The sequence below is a fragment of the Perognathus longimembris genome, chromosome 22 (genome assembly GCF_023159225.1).
Source record: "Perognathus longimembris pacificus isolate PPM17 chromosome 22, ASM2315922v1, whole genome shotgun sequence".
NCBI classification, from domain to species: Eukaryota; Metazoa; Chordata; class Mammalia; order Rodentia; family Heteromyidae; genus Perognathus; species Perognathus longimembris.
The window spans coordinates 3404443-3430639 of record NC_063182.1 but is presented as its reverse complement, the minus strand read 5'-3'; the positions used below and the strand labels follow the sequence as shown (position 1 = coordinate 3430639).

General features: G+C 39.4%; 1 protein-coding gene across 5 annotated transcripts in view; it reads left to right on the top strand.

Annotated features, from left to right (window-relative positions):
• Nucleotides 1-25852, top strand: part of Rbm27 (RNA binding motif protein 27) — a 65635-nt gene extending 39783 nt beyond the window's left edge. For 4 of the 5 annotated variants that reach the window (XM_048331555.1, XM_048331552.1, XM_048331554.1 and 1 more), the window contains 12 exons: nucleotides 2854-3003; nucleotides 6320-6464; nucleotides 7341-7494; nucleotides 9312-9626; nucleotides 11662-11802; nucleotides 14015-14134; nucleotides 15028-15102; nucleotides 15215-15379; nucleotides 16569-16673; nucleotides 16767-16958; nucleotides 20643-20753; nucleotides 22882-25852. In XM_048331555.1, coding sequence (XP_048187512.1) covers nucleotides 2854-3003; nucleotides 6320-6464; nucleotides 7341-7494; nucleotides 9312-9626; nucleotides 11662-11802; nucleotides 14015-14134; nucleotides 15028-15102; nucleotides 15215-15379; nucleotides 16569-16673; nucleotides 16767-16958; nucleotides 20643-20753; nucleotides 22882-22965 — 1757 coding nt within the window. In that variant the 3' untranslated portion in view covers nucleotides 22966-25852. The remainder of the gene's footprint in view (nucleotides 1-2853; nucleotides 3004-6319; nucleotides 6465-7340; nucleotides 7495-9311; nucleotides 9627-11661; nucleotides 11803-14014; nucleotides 14135-15027; nucleotides 15103-15214; nucleotides 15380-16568; nucleotides 16674-16766; nucleotides 16959-20642; nucleotides 20754-22881) is intronic. The other variant, XM_048331553.1, reaches the window with a different exon arrangement.
• Nucleotides 25853-26197: the final 345 nt, after the last annotated feature.

The following is a 26197-nucleotide window of genomic DNA, read 5'->3' as shown; positions in this document are numbered from 1 at the left end:
TTGAGCAAAAGACACTCCAGGACAGCACTGAGGCTCTAAGTTTAAGCCCCAGGACTGGCAAAGCAAACAAACAAAGCCCCTAAACTTGTATTATAATGAGCTGATTTTTTTTTTTCTTTTAAAGGAATCAGCTGAGTGCCAGTGTTCAAGTCTATAATCCTAGCTACTCAGTAGCCTGGTCAGATGATAGCAGTTCAAACCCAGTCCAGGCAGGAAAGTGTTTGAGCTTCGTATCTCCAGTTAACCAACAAAAAGCCAGAAGTGGAGCTGTGGCTCAAGTGGTAGAGCATTATCTAGCCTTCAACAAAGCAGCTCAGAAACAGTACCCAGGCACTGAGTTAAAGCCCTAGGACTGGCAAACACATACAAAAAAGATGAATCATCATTTATTTTGTGGGTTAGTGCATACAGTGTATATTAGTTTTAGAACTGGCATTTATAACCATGGCAGCTATTTTATATATCATCTTCAAAGTATGTAATTCTTAAATATATTTAAGCAAGTACATGTGAGATTTTCTTTTTTAAACTATATGTCATTACAGTTTGTTTCTGTTGGTAGGGAATACTCATAGTTAATACTATCTTTAAGCCCTTTTCTTGAACAAAAATTAAAAAGGAGATTAGAACAGAAGCTGAAATAATTAAATGTGAAGCTCAAAGAATACTCTTGGTACATAATTGTATCATAGCTTTCTAACTATTGAAGTGAGTTAATTCAGTTTTCTTAATCAACGATTGTCAGACAACCGTGGCTCACTGCAAGCTTTGAAAATAAAAGGCAAATTCTACAGTAGGAACATCATTGTGACAGTAATTTACAAAGTTTTCCAAGCTCTCTTCCTCTGAGGAAGGTAATGGCCCTGATGTCTAACAATTCTCTACAATTCTATGAGCTGCTTTCAAAACCAGAAGGAAAAAGTGTGAGGAATGTGAGAAGCTATACTGGTTCTTGTTCTTGTTCTAAGACCAGATGTCTCAATCACTTTTATTTCAATGGTGTCTTGTTTAGATGCAAGTTACTCTGTTGAAGTGCTTTGTGAAAGTAGAGGGTTTGCAGATGAATCTGGAGTTAGGGAATACAGTATTCACAGGAAAGATTGTCTCTTAAGAGTGTTGTGAATAGAAATGGGCATAGGGGACTTGTGAATCCTAGTAGTGCTCATTACATCCATTTACTGCCTTTGGGGTTTTAGGATGCTTACTGTAGGGATCATTGCTGATCTGACACTCTAAATCACAGAAGTGACTTTAATAAAGATTTAAATGTGTTTTGTAGCTTACACTTAGTTTGGATTACTTAAGGAATTTTTCCATGACGAAGAAAAATAAGACTGGACATCTAAATTCTAATTATGAAAATCAGTATAAAATCTTTGCATTTTATGGAATGAAGAAGACACATTCCATCAGTTTTCTTTTTTAGAATTTCTTTCAGAATTGCTTTTCTTTTTTTTTTTGCCAGTCCTGGGACTTGAACTCTCAGGGCATGAGCATTGTCCTTGGCTTCTTTTTGTTCAAGGCTAACATTCTACCGCTGGAGCCACAGCGCCACTTCTGGCCTTTTCTGTTTGTGTGGTACTGAGGAATCGCACCCAGGGCTTCATGCATGCAAGGCAAGCACTCTACCACGAAGCCACATTCCCAGCCCTCAGAATTGCTTTTAGCACCAATAAAATTGTTAATTTAGCATTGGAATTTTTAAAATGGGCTTTTGTTTTGATGAAACACGTAAGGGAAACATTAATTAAAAAATGAATTGGTGAGCTAGATGCTGGTGGCTCACTCAAATTTATAATCCTACCTACTCAGGAGGCTGAGATCTGTGATCCCAGTTCCAAGACATCCCCCGTGTAATCCCAGTAACCACTAAAAAGCCAGAAGTGAAGCTGTGGCTTGAGTATTAGAGTGCTAGAGTGCTATTGTTAGAGAGCTCAGGGACAGCACCCAGTCCCTGAATCCAAGCCCCAGGACTAGCACACACACACAAGAAAATGATGATGATGTTGATGATGATGATGATGATGACGATGACGATGACGATGATGGTAATAATCATAATAATTGATAAAGAGGGATGTAATAGTATAATTATTACAAGCATAAATGTAAATTTTATCTGGCCAAATTCTTTTTGAAATGTTCTTAACATAGGAAACCTGTTATTGTCTTTCCATTTTAAAGTGTAAATCAAATAAATACATTGATAAATATTTTTCTCTTCCTAATTATTAAAGTTACGCCTGGGTTCAATACTCGGTACCATACCAAAAAAAAAAAAAACTTAATTAGGAAAGTTATGAGGAAGGCCAGACATAATAGCTCATACTTGTAAGTCCATCTGTGTAGGAGGTGAAAGTGGGAGGATTGTGGTTTGAAACCAGCTAAGGCAAAAAGTAAGACCCTGTCATCAAAGTGTCTACGTAGCACCTACATGTGATACCTGCTACACAAGAGGAAGAGGTAGGGGGATTGAGCCCAGGGCCAGCTTTGGGCAGGCGAGACCCTATCTGAACAATTACAAACCACAACTCAAAGAAAAGTGCCTAGGAATTGGAACACAGCATTCATGTACGTGAAAGTTTATCTCAGAATTATGCATTGAAGTTCAAGTTAGTTGATTAACGTGTAAGACAGAAATGGTCACTGAGTTTTGAGATGCAAAAGCATTTGAGAATTAATATGGTTTGTGACGGCACTGTTTTTTACTTCCAAAAGCACTGTACTGTAAATGAAATATAAATGGGCTGATGTAATTACATTTGTTGAAAACTATGCACCTTTAGTATTTTAAAGTAAATGAGAAATCTTTTTACCTCTGTCTCATTTAGTATGTATTTTTTTTAACCTCAGATACATACGAACCGGATGGTTATAACCCAGAAGCTCCTAGTATTACCAGTTCTGGTAGATCACAGTACAGACAGTTCTTTTCAAGAACCCAGACTCAGCGCCCTAACCTGATTGGCCTAACATCTGGAGACATGGATGCAAATCCAAGAGGTGAGAATGACTTGACCTTTTTCTCATGGTAAATTTTGTATAGCAGTTATAATAGAGTTGTTCAATTTGTACTTCTGACCTAATTTGAAGAAATTAGAGGTGAGGTACTTGTACTCTTTGAAGGGCACTTGGTGATCATCTTAAATGTTTCTTGTAGCTTTGTCCCCAAATTTTAAATTGCAGTATACTTATTTTAAGAAGACAATGCTATTTAATTAGTTTATTTTTTTGAGTTGGTTGCTGTCCCTGAGTTCCTTTGCTTAAGGCTAGCACTCTTACTGAGTCATAACCCACTTACATTTTTTGGGTTTTTTTTTTTGCCAGTCCTGGGGCTTGAACTCAGCCTGGGCACTGTCCCTGAGCTTCCTTTTTTGTTTGTTTGTTTTGGTCAGTCATAGGGCTTGAACTCAAGGCCTGGGCACTGTCCCTGAGCTCTTCAGCTCAAGTGTTCTACCACTTTGAGCCACAGTGCCACTTCTGGCTTTCTGGTGGTTACTTGGAGAAAAGAGTCTCATGGACTTTCCTGCCTGGGCTGGCTTTGAACCTTGATCCTCATATCTCAGCCTCCTGAGTAGCTAAGATGACAGGCATGAGCCACTGGTGTCCAGCAGCCCTGAGCTTCTTTTGCTCAAGGCTAGCACTCTACCACTTGAGCCACAGCGCCACCTCTAGCCTTTTCTGTGTATGTGGTGCTGAGGAATGGAACCCAGGGCTTCATGCATGCTAGGCAAGCACTCTACCGCTAAGCCACATGCCCAGCCCACTTCTGGTTTTTCCTGCCTGAGCTGGCTTGGAACCATGATCCTCAGAACCCTCCTTTCTGAGTAGTTAGGATTACAGCCTCCAGTGCCTGGCTTCTTGTTTTTGTTTTTAATAGATTCTTAGCTATGTGCTGACACTGTTGTGCTAGGCATTAGGCATAAAAAAGATGCAACGACTGTTCCTTTCCCTCGAAGAAAGGATCATTTAAGGGTTTACTTTGGAGCTGAGCAGAGCGGCACAGGCCATTAATCCCAGTATTTGGTTCGCTGAGGCTACGTAGCAAGTTCCAGGCAGCCCAAGCTAAGCTACTTAATGAAACTAAATTATTTGACACTTCTTACTACTTAATGATTACAACCATTAGTTAACACCTGTTAGGAAGCATACACCTAAAAACTAAAACCAAAGTGAAATGCAGGCATTAACTTCTAATCTGGCTTAATAATAACTGTGTTATCCTAAAAAGACTGTTACTTATGTGTAGTAAGATTCCAGTTCCTTGTTATTATAATGAAATTTACAGTATTTAATTTTATTTTGGCTGGTTCTGTTCCTTACCTATGATATTTTCTGATTTAATATGGTGAACATTTTTCCATTTTTGTCTATCCTGAGTTTGTTTATTCTTTATCAGCAATAACGACATTACCACTATGGCTGACAGATTTTGTATCAGGATTACATTATTTTTTTTTCTTTTTCTTTTTTCTTTTTTTTTTTTTTTTTCTGCCAGTCCTGGGCCTTGGACTCAGGGCCTGAGCACTGTCCCTGGCTTCTTTTTGCTCAAGGCTAGCACTCTGCCACTTGAGCCACAGCGCCGCTTCTGGCCATTTTCTGTATATGTGTTGCTGGGGAATCGAACCCAGGGCTTCATGTATACGAGGCAAGCACTCTTGCCTCTAGGCCATATTCCCAGCCCTCAGGATTACATTATATGTGCACACATTTTCATAAACATATTCATATACTATGTGCCTTACAACAACTCCATAAAATAGGTAATATTTTAGTTCTGCTTTTACAAGTGAAGAGAGATTCAGAGGGCTTGAAGAACTTGTCCAAGGTCACTCAACCATTAAGTGGTAGTAGAATTTGAGGCCAAGCTCATTCCTCTAACCTCAGCTATTCAGTAGCAGATGGAGATTGCCAGCCCATGAACAAAGTTAGAGACCTTGTCCCAACCGATAAGATGGTAATGGTATGTATCTGTCATTCCAGCTGTGTGGGGCGGTGTAAAATCAAATCAGTCCAGTCCAGCTTGGGAAGAACCTTCTTTGAAAAAAGTCTGGAGAGTATAAGTTAAATGGTAGAAGACCCTGACATCAAACCTCAATACCACCAAGAATTCCCCAAACAAAAATCCCCCTAGGGTTTGAACACAGATCTTTCTAACTCCAAAAAATAGGCTCCTACCTTCTTTACTATGTATCATTGTTACCTGAAATTAGTGCCAAATCTATGCTTTCAGTGATTTTTAAGTCTTTCTTTTCTTGCTAGCCTAGTCTTTATGTACAGTAAGCCATAGATAATTTTTCTTAGAATAGAAAGTGATTTTTTTTTTTTTTTTGGCCAGTCTTGGGGCTTGAACTCAGGGCCTGGGCAACTATCCCTGAGCTGCTTTTTGCTCAAGGCTAGCTAGCACTCTACCACTTGAGCCACAGCGCCACTTCTGGCTTTTTCTGTTTATATGGTACTGAGGGATTGAACCCAGGGCTTCACACATGCTAGGCAAGCACTCTACCACTAAGGCACATTCCCAGCCCAGATGATTTATTTTATACTACAGTCTTGCTTTGATATTTCAATCACTCCCAGTTAACCTGTTTTTTTAAATAGCACTTGAATAAAAGCAATTGGCTGAGTGTTGGTGGCTCATGTCTTTTTGTCTACCCAAACTCTGGGTTAGAGACATGGCTCAACTGGTAAAATGCCTGCTTTATTAAATATGAGGTCTTGAGTTCCATTCCCAGTACTGTTAAGAAAAAAATCACCTAAGCTGATAATTGTTATATAGCTCCATGTAAAAGTATTTGTGGAGTGGTACTTTGCCATGTTCTTCAACTTTTCTCTAAGACTTTCTTTTTTTGGCATCCAGTGATGATCTGTATTTTAGTTAATTATTACATTGAGTTTGCCTTTGACTTTTTATTTTTTTATTTTTATTTTTTATTTTTTTTTCATAGTGGCTGTTACTTTATTCTATAATAGCATTCATTCCAATATTCATTATTCATAATCATTACTATGCTTATTAACAAAGCAACCCCACATCTCCGTGTAAATTCAGAGTTTTGCTCAGCATAAAAGTAAGTAGAACACAGAGTTAAAATGTGTTGTTCAACCTTCTTACCTTTGACTTTTTAGACTCGTATTATTTTTTCTTTCAATGAAAGACAAGAAGCCTATGTTTACTTTCTGGCTGTTAGGCATTTCTGAAAAAGAAAATGGTAGTAGTTGAGTGCTGGTCACAGTACTTCTTAGCTTTTAGACTAAATATTTTAGTCATTTCAAGTTTCCCCTGAAACTCAGGAATGCAAATTTTTATTTTCAACAGCTGCTAATATTGTCATCCAGACTGAACCTCCAGTTCCTGCTTCAATGAATAGCAACATAACCAGAGTCGTTCTTGAACCCGACAGCCGGAAAAGAGCCATGAGTAGTTTGGAAGGACCACTCACAAAGAAGCCTTGGCTGGGAAAGTAAGATAATGTGATGATTCGGAATGTTTAGTCTGTGGGGTTTCTTCCTTCTTTTTGTTTGTATTTTCCTTGTAAAATTGTTAAAATTAAGTTATTAATCAATGATTTTCAAACTATCCCAAAATTATGATTTGAGCAGACTTTGTTGGAATGTTGTTTTTCATTAGATTTTTCTTCCTTGAGGTTTTTTTGTTTGTTTTTAATTGTTAGAAAGGGGTTACAAGTCAAGTCGAGTACATTTCTCCTTTGGACACTGTTACCCCTTCCAGCACTCCCAGTTTTTCCCTCCTGTTCCCCCACAGAAGTTGTGTAGTTCATTTTAATCAGTGTCTAGTGAGTACCACTGCTACATTGTTCACCCACCATTAAGTTTGTTTGTTTTTTTGGTTGGTCATGGGGCTTGAACTCAGGGCCTGGGCACAGGCCCTGAGCTCTTTAGCTCAAGGCTAGCACTCTACCACTTGAGCCATAGCGCCATTTCTGGCCTTTTCTATGTAGTTAATTGTAGATAAGAGTCTCGTAGACTTTCCTCCCTGAGCTGGTTTTGAACTGTGATCCTCAGCTCTCATCCTCCTGAGTAGCTAGGATTATAGGCATGAGCCATAGGCACCTGGCAATTTTTTTTAACATCACTTTTTACTTATTATTATTTTTTAAGTAGTTGTAAGAAACTAATGTGATGATTACTATAATTGGATCCCTGCTTTTTATAACATTTCATTATTCACATATTTTTTCCCTCTCACTTATTCTGTTAAAATAAGGTATAGAAATTGTTCAATAATTTCTCAAAAATGGTAAGGCATAAACTTTGCTAATTTTTTTTTTAACCATGAGGTAAGAGAATTAACCAATGTCTATTAATGTTTTTTCCAGGCAAGGGAATAACAATCAGAGTAAGCCAGGATTCTTGCGGAAGAATCAATATACAAACACCAAATTAGAGGTCAAAAAAATCCCTCAGGAATTGAACAACATAACAAAGCTCAATGAACACTTCAGCAAATTTGGAACTATTGTTAATATCCAGGTAAATGTGACTGTATCAGCGACAGAATCCATACATTTTTATAGACCTTGGGAAGTATTTCTATCAGCTCACCTTGCTTAATTAAAACAAGTCAGCTGTAATTCTGACCACCTGCCGAGTAACTAGTATTTCAGGCATGAGATACTAGTGCCTAGGATGTTGTAACCCCTTTCTTCTCCCCCTCCCGCCCTCCCTCCCTCCCTCCTTTCTCACCGTTCCTTCTCACCTTCCCTCCTTCCTTTCTTTAATTTTTTTTTGTGTGTGTGTCCTGGGACTTGAACTCAGGAGCTGAGCTCTGTCACTGAGGTTTTTTTGTTTGTTTTTTTTTTTGCTCAAGGCTAGTTAGTGCTCTATAGCCTCACTTGTGGCTTTTTGGCAGTTAATTGGAGATGCAAGTCTCATGGACTTTCCTGCCAGAGTTGGTTTTGAACCATAATCCTCAGATTTCAGCCTCCTGAGTAGCTAGGATTACCGGTGTGAGCCCCTGGTTTCCACCTGCTGCCGTTATTTTCCATGTAGGGTCTTGCTTTGTGCTCATTTCAGCCTGCACTACATACAGTCCTTCTACTTGTGCTTCGAAGACGACAGGTGTGCTCTGCTGTGCCCAACAACTGTGCTTCCTCTGACCCTAGAGTAATAGGAACGTACCATTGCTTCTAGCTATTGGTTGAGATGGAGTCTTGCAAGCTTATTCCTGGGGTGGCCTTGTACCCTGATGCCCTGACCTCAGCCTCTCAGGTAGTTAGGATTTCAGTGGTTTGAGAGACTGCACCTGATTTTTGTTCATTTGGGGTGTGTGTGTGTGTGTGTGTGTGTGTGTGTGTGTGTGTGTGTGTGTGTGTTGCTCTCGGGGCTTGAACTCAGGGCCTAGGTGCACTGTCTAAAATAAGCCTCTTCTGCTCGCTTGAGCCCTATCTTATCCCAGATATCTTGATGAAAAGACATTCATTTTTTATATTTCTATGAAAGGGTATACATACACTGTTTTTAAAAAAGGTTTCACACATTAAAAATATACCAAAGATGTCGCCCATCATACTAAATGTTCCCTCTTTATACTAAATTTTGCCTGTATCTTTTTTCTTTGCAGCATTCAGATAAATGGAAATTGCTTAATGTGGGTAGTTGTAATATCTACTCCGACTCCCATAACAAATGTTACAGAGTGAAATAAATAATTTTTTTCCTCATCGTGAGAGTGGAGGTGGAGGCCAATTGGGTCCTGGTAGGGCCTTTTTTCCTGGCTTATAAGCAGCGACTCCATGTGTCACATGGAGAGAGAGAAAGAGGGAACTGTTCATCTGAGAATCCATTCCAAATAGGGCCCAAACTTAGGACTTCCTTTCATCTTTTTTTTTTTTTTTTGGCCAGTCCTGGGGCTTGGACTCAGGCCTGAGCACTGTCCCTGGCTTCTTTTTGCTCAAGGCTAGCACTCTGCCAGTTGAGTCACAGCTCCACTTCTGGCCATTTTCTGTATATGTGGTGCTGGGGAATCGAACCCAGGGCTTCAAGTATACGAGGCAAGTGTTCTTGCCACCAGGCCCTTTCATCTTTTTTTAACTTTTTTTTTTGTGTGTCTTTTCTTTTGGTACCTAGGGATTGAACCCAGGAAGTTGCACTTGGTAGGCCAGCGTTTTGCCACTGAGCTATATCCCAGCCCTTCCTTTCATTTTAATTCCTAGAAGCCCATTGATGTTAGGGCTTTACTTAGCACATTGAGTAAGAGGGCATACTTCACTGCATAACAGTGGCTCGTGTGTAATTGTACCTCTTCTCCATTGTTGTAAATTAATGCTGTGTCTAATACTTTCTTAAAGGTGGCGTTCAAGGGCGACCCAGAAGCAGCCCTCATCCAATACCTTACCAATGAGGAGGCCAGGAAAGCCATTTCTAGCACAGAAGCGGTTCTGAACAACAGGTTCATTCGAGTCTTGTGGCACAGGGAAAACAACGAGCAGCCAGCACTGCAGTCTTCAGCACAGCTGCTCTTGCAGCAGCAGCAGCAGCAGCAGCAGCAGCAGACAGTGAGTCACCTCTCCCAGCAGCACCACCACCTACCGCAGCACCTCCATTCGCAGCAGGTGATGGCCACACAGTCTCCGCCCTCGTCGGTGCACGGAGGCATCCAGAAGGTAGGCCAGCTCACCGGGAAGGAAAGATGCCGGTCCCACTCTCCAGATCAGTGCTTCTCAGCTCACGGTTCTTGAGTCACTTCAGAGCTATCGGTGACTTCCATTTGCACACCAGCCTCTGATTCTCCTAGGAAATGGTTAGAAATGCAGCTTCTTGGGCCTGGCTCTGTCCTACCGAATCAAGAATTTTTATGGGTGAGGTCCAAGAATCTGTTTCAAACAGTTCTCCTGGTGATTTTTTTACTTCCTCTGAAGTCTGAGGTGTGCTGTTCTACATCATAACCACTTGCTTAGGTGCAAATTTATGGGTGTCACATGGAGGGCCACATCTACAGAGTTAATCTCCAGGTATGAGGCCTATGAATCTACAAGATTATTAAGAAAAATGTGATGCATATGTACTGTTTACTACTGCATTCTGAATTTAGGACTACTGTGTTTTGTAATATGCTCAGTTCAGTCACCATTGTTTCAAGCCCCATTTGTCCTGCTTTTTCCTGTGTAGAAAAATTGTACTTGAAGCTGGGCATTGGTGGCTCATGCCTGTAATCCTAGCTACTCTGGAGGCTGAGATCTGAGGATCGAAGAAGCCATCTTGGGCTGGAAAGTCCCACAAGACTCTTATCTCCAGTTAACCACTCAAAAACAAGAAGTGGAGCTGTGGCGCAAAGTGATAGAGTGTTAGCCTTGAGCAACAGAGATCTTAGAGCCAAAGTCCTAAGTTCAGGCCCTACAACCTACAAAAAGACAAAAAACAAAATACCCTGGAAAACAAACTAGGTGGCTCAGGCCTGTGATCCTAGCTACTCTAGTGGAGAGGTCAGGGAAGTCCTGGTTCCAGGCCAGGAACAAAGATCCTCACTGAACAGATGAGCCAGGCTTGGTGGCTGATGGCTGTAATCCTGTGTAGGAGGCCTAGGTAGGAAGATGTAGGTCCACGGCCAGCCCAGGCAAATAGCATGAGAGCCTGTCTGAAAAATAACAAAGCAGAAAGGATTGGGAGTTTGACTCCCATAGTAGAATGCCTGCCTAGCCAATATGAGGCCTTGGGTTCAAACCCCAGGACTACTGAAAACCAGCACTCCCCTGAATAGTCTATAATGAAAGCTTCAGGAAAGCTGTGGGGTTTTTTTTTGTTGTTTTTTAAAGTTTTTTCCCCCCGTTCTTTTGTTCTTTCTTTTCCTGTGATGAAAACTCACTGGATAGCCTAGGCTGGTCTTGAACTTGGAATTGTGTTGCCTCGGCATCTCAAGTACTTCACATAGAGCCCACTACAATGGCCCACAATTGGAATTTGGATTGTTGTTGAATTTATTCCTGATGCCAAATGTTGGAATGAAAAAAAGGAGGAAATGACAAACCGCCACACGCATTAGAGCTGTTCCAATATTGATCATAATGATGATTTCCACCCAGCTGTTCCATGTTTAAACTCAGTGCCCTCGTATTTAAAGGAAAAAAGTGAGCTGGAAATGATAGCTCGTGCCTCTAATTCCAGCACTCAAGCTGAGTCAGGAAAATCCAAAGTGTGAAGTTGGGTGTATAGCGAAGTGATACCACCACCCCGGGACTGTTACAATGGTCTGTTAATACAGCTCAGAATGGCACATTCCACACTGCTCTTCATACTTAGCTACTATCAGTTAAAACCTGTTTTCTAAGCATTGTATATTGGAGACAACATGAAAAAATTCTTAAGTATTTTTTGTGTGTTTGTGCGTATATATATATATACATATATAATACTATGCATGCAGAACATGTATGCATTTATATGTATATACATGTTGTGGTGACACATTTTATTAATTTTTGGTTTGGGTGTTGGGAATCGAACCCAGAGCTTTGTGCATGATGATGCCAAGCACATGCTCAGCAACTCTTGAAATCCAAAGATACCTTTACAGATAAATAAGCCACCCTCCTGTTGCAATTTTCTTTTGTGCTTTACTCAGGGTAATTACTGCTCTAAACTTGTGCCATTCTTGTCATGTTTTTACATTTTTACCATTCGTGTGTTTGTTTTTATTTGCAGATGATAGGCAAACCACAGACACCAGGTACCTATGTTCTTAACAAAGTTCCTGTTAAACATCGTCTTGGCCATTCAAGCGGTAGCCAGAGTGATGTGTCCCATGTGTTGAGTCAGCCTGGCGGTGCTGGGGAGGACTGCCAGGTATGCAACTCGGTGACTCTCATGCATGTCTGGTCATTGGCACACAGCATTACCCAGGTTAAGTGCCTTCTCCCTCACGAGAAGTGTGACAGCTGACCTAAGTGTGGCAGGTCACCTCCCTGATTTCCACAACCCAGCTAGAATTTCTTTTTCAATACCCATCCTAGGGCTTGAACTCAGGGCCTGGGCACCATCCCTGTCTTTATGCTCAAGGCTAGTGCTTTACCACTTTGAGCTGCAGCTTCATTTCTGGCTCTTGTTGGTTAATTGGAGATAAGAGTCTCACAGACTCTCGTGTCCAGCATGGCTTTCAACCATGAGCCTCAGATCTCAGCTTCCTTTGTAGCTAAGATTATGGGCATGAGCAGCCAGTGCCCACCTGAAATTTAGTGGTTTTTTTTCTAAAGCTAAGTAGAATAAATTTAGGTTTTTTTTTATTTTAATTTTTTATGTGGTGCCAAGGAATAGAACCCAGCACTTTACTACTAAGCCACATTCTCAGCCCTTTCGTTGTTTATTAATATGTACTTATTATTGGTCTTTAACATTTTCGATCGTGGGTGTGCGTGCGTGCGTGTGTGTGCGTGTGTGTGTTTTGGTGTTGGTACTGGGGCTTGAACTCAGCCTGCTCACTCACTGTCCATCGCTTTTTCACTAAAGGCTGATGTTCCACAAGTTGAGCCACAACTTCACTTCCAACTTTTTGGTGGTTAATTGGACAAGAGTCTCATGGACTTTCATGTAATTGGCAAACTTAACAGATTTCAGCCTCCTTAGTAGTTAGGATTATAGGTGTGAGCCACTGACACCTGGCTATATAATGTATTTTGGTCATATTCACCCCTTTCATAATCTTCCTTATCCTTCTTTCCTCTCCCTTGTCACTTCCCCTTCTAGTTTCTATAACCCTGCTTTTCCTCTCCTTCTGGAGCTTCCTCAAATGAGACACAAGTCACAATACTTGTATTTATGGGGCTATTTATTTTCCAGAAAATGACATAATTATATTTGCAACTGGTGTGTGTGTGTGTGTGTGTGTGTGTGTGTGTGTACAGCCCCCTCATTTGTAATTGCAAAAATATTCAAAGCCTATCAGTAGGGACTAGTTTGTTAAAATGTAGTAGGAATAGGAATGCTTTTAAATATACCAAGGAGTGATCGATTATCAGTATACATTAAATAAAGCAAGCAAAATGAAATAGAAAAGTATATTTTTGGCCATTATTAATGTAAGAAAGGAGGGCTGTGAACACATTGATATGCTTATAACAGAAGAAACAAAATGATATTTATGCGATTAAATCTAATTGTTATTGTAAGGATAAAAGAAGCTATATTATAGCTATATTCTTGCTTTATGGGTTTGAGTTGGAACCACGTAAATGCTGAATGTGATGATAAAACTAAGCATTTTCAAAAACCTGAAAAATGAGAATATTTTAAGATAAAATGATTTGGTTTTGAATTTCTTGGGATATATAATGAGGATAAGATGAGAACTGTTTATTTGTCCATTCATCTAATCACCTACTTACCCAAGTGTTCTCATGTTTAAACTAAATGTGTTTAGATTAAAAAAAAAAGACGACCCAGCTGAGTAGGATAGCTCATGTTTTAAATCCTGGTTTAGTAGGCTGAGGCAAGAGGATCACAAATTCGAGGCCATACTGGGCTACCAGTGAGGTCCTACCTCAAAAAAGGAAATGATTTTGCTGGAGCTGTGGCTCAGTGGTACAACTCCTGACCATGTCTTTCCTGAATCAAATTTCAGTACTACTAAAACAAAAAACTTTTTTTTTTTTTTTTGGTCTGTATTAGAGATAAGACTCAGGTCTTGTGCACTTTCTAATTGGGGTGTGTGTGTGTGTGTGTGTGTGTGTGTGTGTGTGTGTGTGTGTGTGTGTTCAGAAGAATGGAAGTAATTTTTTTTCCATTGGTGGGGCTTAAACTCTGTGTTGCTGAAAGCTAGCACCCTGCCACTTGGAGTCACAGCTCCACTACCCATTTTTAGGTGGTTAATTGGCGATAAGAGTTTCATGGACTTTCCTGCTCAGGCTGGCTTTGTACCATAATCCTCTGATCTCAGCCTCCTGAGTAGCTAGGATTACAAATGTGAACCACCAGTGCCCAGCTAGCAATAGTTCTTCTGAAAATGATTTTAAGCATTTAAAAAAATGTAATCATTTATGTGTTTTTTGTTTTTGCTTTTTAGATATTTTCGGCTCCAAGCCATCCAAAAACAATTTATAGCTCCACAAACTTAAAGACATCTTCAAAACTTTCTTCAGGGTCTAAATCTCATGATGTTCAAGAAGTTCTTAAAAAAAAACAGGTACCATTTTCAATTCTCCTACCTTACTAGGAAAGGCAGAATTCCTAAGTCATTATGTTGAAACCTTTCAATTAGTTCATCTCAGGACTAGTATAGCTCAAGTGCCAGAGTACCTGCCTAGCAAGAGGAAGGAAGGCCTTGAGTTCAAGCCCCAAGACTGGCAAAAATAAATGAAAGAAAGAGAGAGGGAAGGTGTGAGGGAGAGGGAGGAAGGAAAGAGGGAGAGAGATAAAGAAAAAAGGAAGAAGGAAGAAAAGAGAGAGGGAAAAAAGAAAGAAAGGAAGAAGACAGGGTCTCATTATATAGTCCAGCTGGGTCTCAAACTCAGTCTTCCTGCCTCAGCCTCCTAACTAGTGGGACTATAAATGTGGACTCCATCCCTCCCCAGCTGGTGGGTTCGCTTTTTTATTTTTTCTAAGTGCCAGTACTAGCGGTTGAGCTCAGGCCTTGTGCTCTTCTTGACTTAGCTCTTATACTCAAGGCTGTGCTCTTATCACTTCCGCCATACCCTTACTTCCTCAGCTAATTTTTTTTTTTTTTTTTGGCTAGTCCTGGGCCTTGGACTCAGGGCCTGAGCACTGTCCCTGGCTTCCTTTTTGCTCAAGGCTAGCACTCTGCCACTTGAGCCACAGCGCCACTTCTGGCCATTTTCTGTATATGTGGTGCTGAGGAATCGAACCCAGGGCCTCATGTATACGAGGCAAGCTCTCTTGCCACTAGGCCATATCCCCAGCCCCTCAGCTAATTATTTTAATATGAGGAAAAGTCTGTCTTAGAAAAGATGACACAGAAGATATGAATTGAGACATAGTTGCATTATTATTACTATATTAGCACTATTATTGGCAAACTTTGTTATCCTTTACTAATTTCTTCTTTACTGGTCTGCATAGGAAGCCATGAAGTTACAACAAGATATGCGGAAGAAGAAACAGGAAATGTTAGAAAAACAAATAGAATGTCAAAAGGTAAGATAGTAGGAGCTCATTGTTTACATGCGAGAATTGATGTATAGAATTGATTTACAGAGTTATCCATAATAGTAAAGCATGGTCTTAGGTTTTACTGATTATTTTGTAGATGCTGATATCCAAGCTAGAAAAAAACAAAAACATGAAACCAGAAGAAAGAGCAAACATAATGAAGACTTTGAAAGAACTTGGAGAAAAGATTTCACAATTGAAAGATGAACTAAAAACATCTTCTGCAGTCTCCACACAATCCAAAGTGAAGACAAAAACAGAGGTACCCATGTTTCACACTTGACATCGCGTTATTAACATCCACAGGAGCTTGGCACTAGGAAAGCCCTGTGAAAATATCTACTAGACTAGCTAGTGAAATTACCTGAAAAGTTGTTACTCCAGCTACTCCTAAGCTCTCTCCCTCTCTTCCTCTCCCACCTGCTCCCTGCTGAGGATTGAATTCAGAACCTGGGCTTGTGGAGTAGGGACGCTACCCCCTTGACCTCTTCTATTTGAGCCTTCTGTACCTCCAATCCAAGATTTCTTTGTGAAAGCCAAGTTTGATGGAACTTGGGTGTAATCTTAGCATTCTTGAGATTTAAAAAAAAAAAAATTGCTTCTAACATAATGAACTGGGTTTAATCACCAGTCCTACTGCAAAGGAAAAAGGAAGAAGGGCTGAGTGGCCCATGTCTTAAGTGGTAGTTCTCTTGATTAGCATATTTGCTTGGTTCAGTGCCCAGTACTGTAAAAAAATAAGTGAAACGAAAGCCCTTAAAATAATAAAAATGTTGTTTTTAATAAGATTTCTTTCTGGTATTGGAAGAACACAAGTACTTTTTCCTTCTTTCCCTTTATTTCCATCCCTCTTCCTTTTTTTTAAGGGATTGGCTTCTTCTGTGTTATCCAGGCTGATTGAGAATTCTTGGGCTTACGTGATCCTTCTCCCTCATTCTTAACAAGTAGCAAACACGATAGGCATAATCCACTAAAAATCTTACTATTTGTATTATAAAAATTAGAGAGTACTTGGGAGGAAATAAAGTATCTTTCACAGTCTGATTTTTTTTCTCATGCAAAAAAGGGCAATGGTGGTTTAAGTTCTAATATGAAAGTAATCCTGTAACAGTTAACTTTGTACTATTAATGTCTACTGCATAATTTATTTTTTCCATTGTGTTTCATTTAAGCAGAATTATGTGAAAATTACTCCCAGCTCCCTCATCTCAGTAACTCTGTCTTGTTCAGTAATACTGTTTAGTATTTCCAGTAAGCGCATAATGCTCTTTTCATGTTTATAGTCTTGTATCTGTAAAGTTACTTTTCTTAAAACATCCATATTTATTGCATCCTCTTACTCATTTTCAAAAAAAAACAAACAGGCTGTGTCATTGTATACTGTAATGTTCTGGATAAGAGCTTGGAAGTTATTTTATAAAAATGCCTTTTTCCTCTTGATGTTTCCAAAGGCCCAGAAAGAACTACTAGACACTGAACTGGACCTCCACAAGCGGCTATCCTCAGGAGAAGACACAACAGAACTAAGGAAAAAACTCAATCAGTTACAGGTTGAGGTGCGATTTAGCCTGCTGTTTTTAATATATCAAAAAAAAAATAGATTTTTCTCTTTCCTACTTTACATTCCATTCCCCTTTGTTGTTGTTTAGGCAGCAAGATTAGGTATTTTACCCGTGGGTCGAGGAAAGACTATGTCCTCCCAAGGTCGAGGAAGAGGCCGAGGTCGTGGAGCCAGAGGGAGGGGTGCACTAAATCACATGGTGGTGGACCACCGTCCCAAAGCAATAACAGTTGGGGGATTCATTGAAGAGGAAAAGGATGAATTACTTCAGCATTTCTCAGTAAGTTTTCAAAGTTGCAAATGCTAACTAGAAAAACATTGTATTCAGCGTTTTCTTTGCCACAGTCCGTATAAATACCAAGTGATACATAGATTCAAGAATTGAGTTATAACAACATGGATATTGGAAAATTCTTAATATATTTGAAGGTCAGGAGGTAGGTCTTGCTTTGTAATTCCATAATGCTCCACAGAAACACATTTGTAGCAATAAGTTGTTCCAAAGCTACCTTTGATTTTTGTTTTAGGATTATTACATGGTTTCTAAGTATTTTTAGCTAGAAAGTAAAAGTAATCTGTGATAGAGGCAGAATTCAAGGATTTATTTTAAGACATTTAGGTAGACGACCTCGTTTGAGTTATTTTCTGTATGCAGTGGCAATGGTTAACTGATATGTAAATGTACAAGTAGAGATTTGCTATAGGCAAATACATTTATTATTTTGGATGGAGACTCAGGTAGATATGTAAGTTTTGACCCAGAATCAATACTCAGATTTGCTTTCCTTCTCAAAAGCAGAGCCGTTTGAAGGGCTTGGAAGTATGGCTCAAGTGATAGATACCTGCATAACAAGCACAAAGTCCCGAATTCACATGTGTAGGTTTTACAGGCATGTCTTAAGTGTGACACACAGCTCTCACTTGACTAATGGGGTTGTGTCTGGGCAGTTGTGGAACTTGTGAACAGAGCTAAGGTAGGAGAAAGGACTTCTAAAACAAAACAGGGCCACAGATTTCGCTAACTTAGAGTGCTCCCAGGTAATGTAGAGTACCAGAAACCCCGGAAGAGCTAGTGGGGTCCTTGAGCAGTACACAGGCATCACTGTGAGCAGCATCCTTTGTAAGTCAGAAAGTCCAAGATGAAATCAACTTCCATGATTGAAAGGATTATGCGTGAATCATATCCTTGTCAAAAGATGATGGGTTTTTAGTGCTGAAGTATAAAGTATAAGAATCTGATTCTGAACTTCAGAGTTGTGGGATTTTTTGGGTGGTACTTCGGTTTGAACTTAGGGCTTCATGCTTTCTAGGCAAGTGCTCTGTGTGTTTTTTAGTTTGCTTAAGTTTGCTGGTTTTGGTTTCGGTTTTTTTGCCTTTCTTTTCCCCCCAGAGCGGAGGACAAGTGCTCTTCCCCTGAGCTAAATCCCCAACCCCTCCTTCGAGTTCTTATGTCCGCAGTCTGCGTTGACGAGAGTTCTCACAGCATTATCAGTAGCCAAGTGAAAGCCATCTAACTGTCCAAAAGTATTTTGCGGCCAATAAGAACATAGTCTAGGGCTGGGGATATGGCCTAGTGGCGAGAGTGCTTGCCTTGTATACATGAGGCCCTGGGTTCAATTCCCCAGCACCACATATACAGAAAATGGCCAGAAGTGGCGCTGTGGCTCAAGTGATAGAGTGCTCGCCTTGAGCAAAAAGAAGCCAGGGACAGTGCTCAGACCCTGAGTCCAAGCCCAGGACTGGCAAAAAAAAAGAAAAAAAAGAACATAGTCTAAAAGAGAAATGGAATAAGAAAAAAAAATTGGGATTGACTTATTACCAGGTTGAAATAAAAGTGAATACAAAATTATACATAAATGAAACTATTAAATATAGTGTGGGCAACAGAATTCAAGTTTATTAGAAAAATTTTTCCTCTTAGACACTTTACTTTCCACTGAACACATGCTCTTAGTCAGACTCTTTACCATATGTTCACTTTTAGGATGAACCATTAGTATTTTTATACTATATATTTTAAAACCAAATTCCAGGTATGTGTTGATTTTATTCTTTTAGAGCCAAGGTACTATTAAAGAAAATATATATAATTTAAATAGGAGTTGAGGTATAGCTTAATGTAAAAGGTTTGTGTTTAACCTGTAGCACCACCACCCAACGGAAAGATTTTAAAACCTTAAACTCAGTGATGTAGGGTGGAGCATGGGTATCTTCTTGATTATGAAAGTCATGCATTTAGCTGCAAATAACAGATAAGTAACTTGAAAGTAAGCTCTTACTTCTTCTAAGATGTCTTGAGGAAGGGAAGTTTTCAAATTGAGTCGCTCAGAATCTCAACCACACATTGTTTCTCCGCTGTCCATAGTGCGTGGGCCTTTGTTGTCAGGCACTTATCCTCGTGCTGCAGGGACGTATGCGGGGATACAAACAGGACAGCTCCCAACGGGAACATTCAAAGGCAGAGAAGGACAGGCTCCTTCCTCAAGCCAGTTTTTAAAGAATACTGAAGGGAACTATTCTCACCCACTGTCCACCATTCCCACCCACTAATGTGTCTTTCAGTCAGCCAGAAGTGTCACGTGCTCATTTCGAAGCCAATCTGTGTTTTGATGATTGAATTTATCAACTCGTTGTGGTTTCCCCTCTGGGCTAAGCCTTGCCTGTGGTAACTGGTTAGGGATAGAAATCTGGACCTATGAAAGAGAAAAACATTTAGGTAGCTTTTGATTAGGCAAGACCCAGTTCTCCTCCAGAGCCTGGTGCGTGGGGAGTCGCCGGGAGTCACGGGCTCAGCGGTGGAGCTCTGCCAGCAGGTGGGAGGCCCTGAAGTCAAACTCCAGTACGGACAAAAGAAAAAGCTTTCAATTTGTCTTAGTATAAAGTTAAAATACTTTCATTTAAAATTAAGTTCGTCTCCAAATGAATGAAACAGTGAAAGCTTCTCTAATTGGCCTTTGTTGAAAGGTCGGGTTAAAAGCAAAGGATGTCTGTTGTACATATCACCCGATATTGGTAGCGGTTTTGTGTGTCCCAACAGCCAGAATTATAAACATTCTTCCCTCCCAAGAAATGCTGGGAATTATTTTCTGAGGTCCCAGGATGTTAACTGTACAGGCAGTCGTTGACTTGCTGTCTGTCCGAGTGATGTATACTTCTGCCCTACAGTGGTCCAGGTATTCTTGGAAACATACAGGAAATACATCATGAGGTTTATCACTGTTTTCCTGGACAAACTAGAGTAAAGGCTCAAGTTATGCAGAAGGTGCTGAAGCAGAAAGGAACCCCATCTGTTATGGTTTTCAGGACTGTGCTGGAACAGAGTATTCCACAGGAATTTTGTTAAGAAAGCCTTTAGAGATAACGTTAGAATTCGCTGTCATGATAGTTTTGATGCCTTTTCATTGGTCTATGTTACTTCATCTTTAAAGCGAAACTTTTGCCTTCTCTCACTGAAATTTACTGGGAAGAAAGAAATGCTTAGAAAGTAGTACAAAGACAAATTTGAAAGAGCACTTTTGCCTTGGGTGTGGATGGTGTATGTCTAATGTTTATTGAATCTTATAAGCAGCATTTCAAAAGAGGAAGTAGAATAACATTATCAAATAAAAGTAGAGCTGTAAGAGATAGAGCTAAGTGAATTGCCCTGAAATGGATTGGCGATTTTTAAAAATCACCAGTTTTCTAATGTAAATCTATTTATGTACATGTCAAAAATCAAAGGTCAACAGTTTAACACACTTGTCTTAGTATCCAGTGCTGTGCTTCTTGATCAGAATCCCCTCTTCCATCTTTCTCCCAACCCCATCAGTTCCCGCCCAACAGACAAGTTCCACATTTACACTTTGCTAGAAATGTCAGTTGAGTGAGTGTTCATGCTACCAGCATGCTTTTAAAGATGCATAGAATTTGGAGAAATCCTAATAACTATGACTGTAAATTTAACATAATCTCAAATATATTTTAGGCTGCAAACCAAGGGTCAAAATTCAAAGACCGTCGGCTACAGATATCATGGCACAAACCCAAGGTACCTTCTATATCCACTGAGACTGAGGAGGAAGAAGTCAAAGAGGAGGTAAATTCAAGAACTCAAGTTGAATAGGAACACATGTCACTTTATATCTTTCTTAACATGAAATAGTATAAATTTTAAATAATACTGGGTTTTCTTGTATGAATACAGTTAAAAATCAGGGCTGGGGGGGCTGGGAATATGGCCTAGTGGAAAGAGAGCTTGCTTCGTATGCTTGAGGCCCTGGGTTCGATTCCCCAGCACCACATATACAGAAAATGGCCAGAAGTGGTGCTGTGGCTCAAGTGGCAGAGTGCTAGCCTTGAGCAAAAAGGAAGCCAGGGACAGTGCTCAGGCCCTGAGTCCAAGGCCCAGGACTGGCCAAAAAAAATAAAAAAAAAAAAAAAAAAAAAAAAAATCAGGGCTGGGAATGTGGCTTAGTGGTAGAGTGCTTGCCTAGCACACATGAAACCCTGGGTTTGATTCCTTAGTAACACATAAATGGAAAAAGCTGCAGGAACGGTGCTCAGGCTCTGAGTTCATAGCCCTAGGACTGGCAAAAAAAAGGGGGGGGGGGGAGTCATAATCTCTTAAATTATGAGAATTAAATTTGCTTTTTAATTTTTAATTTATAACTCATTAAAGTGAAAATTATTTCTGATTGCATCTTAGTGTTAAAGATATCAAGCATTTATAGTTGATAAAGCATTTTCTGACTGTGTGGTTTTAGAAAACATAAACAGGAAATGTTCCCCATTTATAAAAGAAAGAAAAAAAAAGTTTGTCATGATGGTTTTCGCCAATAGTCCCCGTCACTCAGAAGGCAGAAATTAGGAGGATTATGTTTCCAGGTCAGCTTGGGGGAAAAAATGAGCTCTTATCTGAACAAAACAAAACAAAACTAAAAAGACCCACTAAAAGTAAAAGGACTGGAAGAACGGCTCAAGTGTGGTAACCCTGATGAATTCAGTTTCACTCTGAAGGACCACAAAAAAACCAACAACAATGTATTTTGGTAAAATTTGTAGATACTTTGCTGTGGATGACTTTGTTTTTTTTCCAGTCCTGGGGCTTGGACTCAGGGCCTGGGGCACTGGTCCCTGAGCTTTTTGCTCAAGGCCAGCGCTCTGCCACTTGAGCCACTTCCAGCCTTTTCTGTGTATGTGGTGCTGAGGAATCGAACCCAGAGCTTCATGCATGCTAGCCAAGCACTCTACCGCTAAGCCACATTCCCAGCCCTGTGACTTAGATTTTCATATAATGTTTGGAATAACAAATGTTATGAGAGTATTATATTTTCTCCTGAAAAAAGAATATATGTATTAGGATAGATAGATAGATAGATAGATAGATAGATAGATAGATAGATAGATAGATACATACATACATACATACATACATACATACATACATACATACATATATACATACATACATACATACACACACATGAAAAGATTTAGGACACTAATAGTTCTTCTCATTTTTAAGTTAATGGAATAAAAATCAATCTTAGTTTTTATTAGAGATGCTTTTTATAAATATTTTTTCTATAATTTCTCACATCCAGCCTATATTTCTTTACTATATGCCCCTGATTATGTTAAATAAGCAAAAGATTTTTATATCCATTTTAAAAATTTTGGGGAGGGATAGGGAGAGATTGGTTAACAAATACAAAACCACAACCAGACAAGAATAGTTCTGTTATTCTATTGCACAGAGAATGGTTATAGTTAGTGATATTATATCAAAGTAGCTAGAGGAAAGGAGTTAAAATCTTTCGTATATACCGAGTTTATTAATCCATAATGCTTAAATATATCAAAATATCACTGTTCTCCATAAAAATGTGCTGTTTTTGTTAAATAAATTATTATTATTATTGCCAGCCCTAGGGCTTGAACTCATTGGCTTGAGTACTGTCACTGGCTTCTTTTGCTCAAGGCTAGTATTCTACCACTTGAGCCACAGTGCCCCTTCCAGCCTTTTTTGTGTATGTGGTGCTGAGGAATCGAACCCAGGGCTTCATGCATACTAGGCAAGCTCTCTCCCAGTGAGCCACATTCCCAGCCCCTGGTCTTTTGTTTTTGTTTTGTTTTTGCCCTAAAAGCTGTTCTGAATGCATCACTTGTAAATCTAGTCTGTTTGAGTCTGTTTACCTAATGTTCATGTACCTTCATTTCTTCAGGAAACAGAAACCTCAGATTTGTTCTTGCATGATGATGACGATGAAGATGAAGATGAATATGAGTCTCGGTCATGGCGAAGATGAAATCTGATGGCGAGCTGTATAATTTTTAGGAATATTGTTTAGAAGAACAACTTTTTAAAATTATTTAAAGAAGTCGATGAGCCAAAAAAATTTTATTTTTCTTTTCAACACAATAGGTTTAAGGACAGCAACTTTGCTATTTAAACACATCTCATAATTGTACATGCTACTAAAGCACCAAAGGCCTAGTGCTTCTGACACAGTTGGGAAGACCCGCAGGAATGACACGGATCTAGAGCCTTACTTTCCACACCGCCTGTTTCTGTTGCTGTTGGTGTTGGATTATGATGTAAATGACAGGGTGTTCAGAAATCTTATTTTTATTATAATCTGCTGATAAAATTTCATTAAATGTCAAAATCGCCTGGAATCTCTTAGCTCACCTATTATGAATGGGTCATCAGAGGAGATATTTGTAATTAAAATGCCCTTTGCTTTCAAGAGTTGTTTTGGAAGAGAAGTAAATTTATTTTTTTTTAAATTGTAGAGTCTAATTTGTATTCAATGTCAAGTTGTTTTCAGTTTTTCTGTGTAGTCGTTTGCCAGTGAAAATCCCAACTAACTCTGTCCTTCAGTGCTGCAGGTTGTGCTGTGTGTTCACCGCGAGAACTGCAGACTTGGCCGCCTCCCACCCTGAGCTCTGGCCCGTGGTCTCTCCCTCCCCGCCCCCTCCTCACCTCAGGATGTATCCACTGCCTCCTTGGAGTCCCCCCTTTTCATGACTAGACCTGATGTGTAGAGATAAGTGCTCGTACCGGGCCATCAAGAGTCAGACCTCAATAAGAGGCTGATCCTCGCACTTCAATAAATAAGAGACGTTTAGATGAGAATAAAGGAAGGGTTTCTAGGGGTTAAATGCCAGCCTTTTTTCTTTCAAAGCTTCACTTATAGTTACAGTACAAAAGGATTACAAAGTGTTCAAAGTTCTTTAATTAAATTTAAACCATGCTAGTGAGGTACCTGGCCGGGGGGGGGGGTGTTGCTATGTGTGTTAGTAATAAGTGGAATCCTAACTTGACATTGGGCAGATGATCTTATATTTTCCTAATTTTTTAGCTTGTTGTTTTTCAGAAACATATGCATACTCCAGTAGGCGGTTTCCTTTGCCGTGTGCATTTTTACTGTACACTGTATAGAGCCTCTGTTAAGTAAAATATATATGGAAATTTATGTCCTTGTGTTCTGAATGTTAGACGGAAAAGCAGAGGAGCAACACTACACTTTTCTGGCCCCTGGGGAAATAAAATGATTAATGTACATAGGATGTCACTTTTTCAAAGATATATACACCTGTGTTTTTAATGTGTGTGGTGGTATAAACAAAATGAAACTTCCTGTTGGCTTCATTGTTCTTGGTGATCAGTATAGCAAGGATTTTTTTTTCCTGAGGTAGACTTTCTCAAAATAGAAACTATTCACTAAGAAACTTAAAAAACCATCAGGATTGTAGATTGACTTACAGGTTAAATCCCAAATTCTGATCATCCTTTTCCCTCCCACAATGTTGTCCTGGGATGATGTCTCAGAACAGGATCATTTTTAAGTTCACGTACTTCTCCTTTCGTAATGAGGGCCTGTTTCTACGTTATTGTGTTTCTGATCGCACTGAAGCTAAGATAAGCTCCAATGAAGAATGGGGAACCTACAGTAAGCAATTTTGCTCCTTATTCCTCCACCAACTTTAATGAAATTTTCCTAATGTCTGTGGCTCAGTCAGTATATATTTTGAAAGATTCATTGTGGTGAATATTTTGAGTCCTAACAGTTTAAGCGTGATAGAGGGAACAAAGGATTTATATATTTTTTGTACAAAGTTTTTTCTTAAACTGTATAATTTTGTAAATAATTTGTTTGGTTTTTTTTTTCTTTTGTGTACTAAAACTACCAGCGTATAGATTTCAATAAGAATTGTTGTATTTTTGTATTTGGGAACTGAGAATTACAGTAAATTAATGGAGCTGCAAGAAAATTTTCAGTAGACAGTTGACAGAATGAAATTCCTTTTCATATGATTTTTTAACCTCAAAATTAATATCTTATTACACTGACTAGAGAGAGAGTTGAGGATTCGTTTGACTCTTTAGTTATTGGGGACAGGGAATGAAAGAGAAAGGTACAGAAAGGAAGAGCAGTTAGGTTTCTTTTTTAATTAAGGTTTACAGTCCTTTGTATAAAACTTGAATTTTCAGCATACCTTAGGTAGAACTAAAATACTTTTAAATGTCTTTCCTGAGAAACCTAAAACATGTTTGAAAATGAATTAAAAGTATGGATTAATTAATTATATTATAAAATCCCAAGTTAGCGTAGATTGTCTCTGTACATACATACACCGCCCCTCCGGCGTTGGGATTGTTTTTCCCCTACCTTCCAGTGAACAACTGTTAGGTTTCTCCTAAAAGCGAATAGCTTCCATGCCTTGTTTTCCTCCTGTCTTTACATCAGAGGCAAATCCTGCTGTTCTTCGTGTGTGTGATGCCTTTTACAAGTAGCCGGAAAGCACCAGAAGCCGCCCATCTGGCTAGGTCAGTCTGATTTCTACCCAAGCCTGCAGACGTAACCCCAAGGAATGGACATTTCCCTCAGTTTCTTCATGGAACATGGAGAAAATATTGTCACCAGCTAAGAGGAAAAAATTGGAAACAGTCTTGTTAGGACTGAGAAAGGCCCGTGGTGTTGGATCATTATTTCAAAAAGAAAAAAAAAATCATGTGGAAAGGAATAGTGGTTCCTCTTGATGTACAGTATGCCTGTATTATAGTTTTTACAAAATTGTGAACTTGTGTAATAGTATAATAGGAGATATTGTTGAATTTCTAACTGTTTATACATTTAAATTCATATATGTAATGTTTGTTTTATCAATTACAATCTGAATTTCTAAGAAGCATGTTGACTTTTGCAATAAAGATGTGATATGGAATGGTTCACAATTGGGAAAAAAAAGAAAAGAAAAAAAAAGATGGAAGTATTAAAATTCAAAAAAAAAATTGGAAAACGTATGAACCATTCCAAAAATTATAACAATCACCAAAAGAGCTGTAATTCTGGCTTGTTCTGGAAAGAGAAAATTGTGTCTGTCTGTGTGTATGCTTGTGAGTGGAGAGCTGGTGTGTGCGTGTGCGTGTGCACGCACGGAGAGCAGGTTGGGCTCCTGGACGCGGGCGTGCCCCTGGGCGTGAAGTTGAGGGCCACTCCCTGTAGCTAGCCAGCGGCCGGCCTGCTCCCGGCG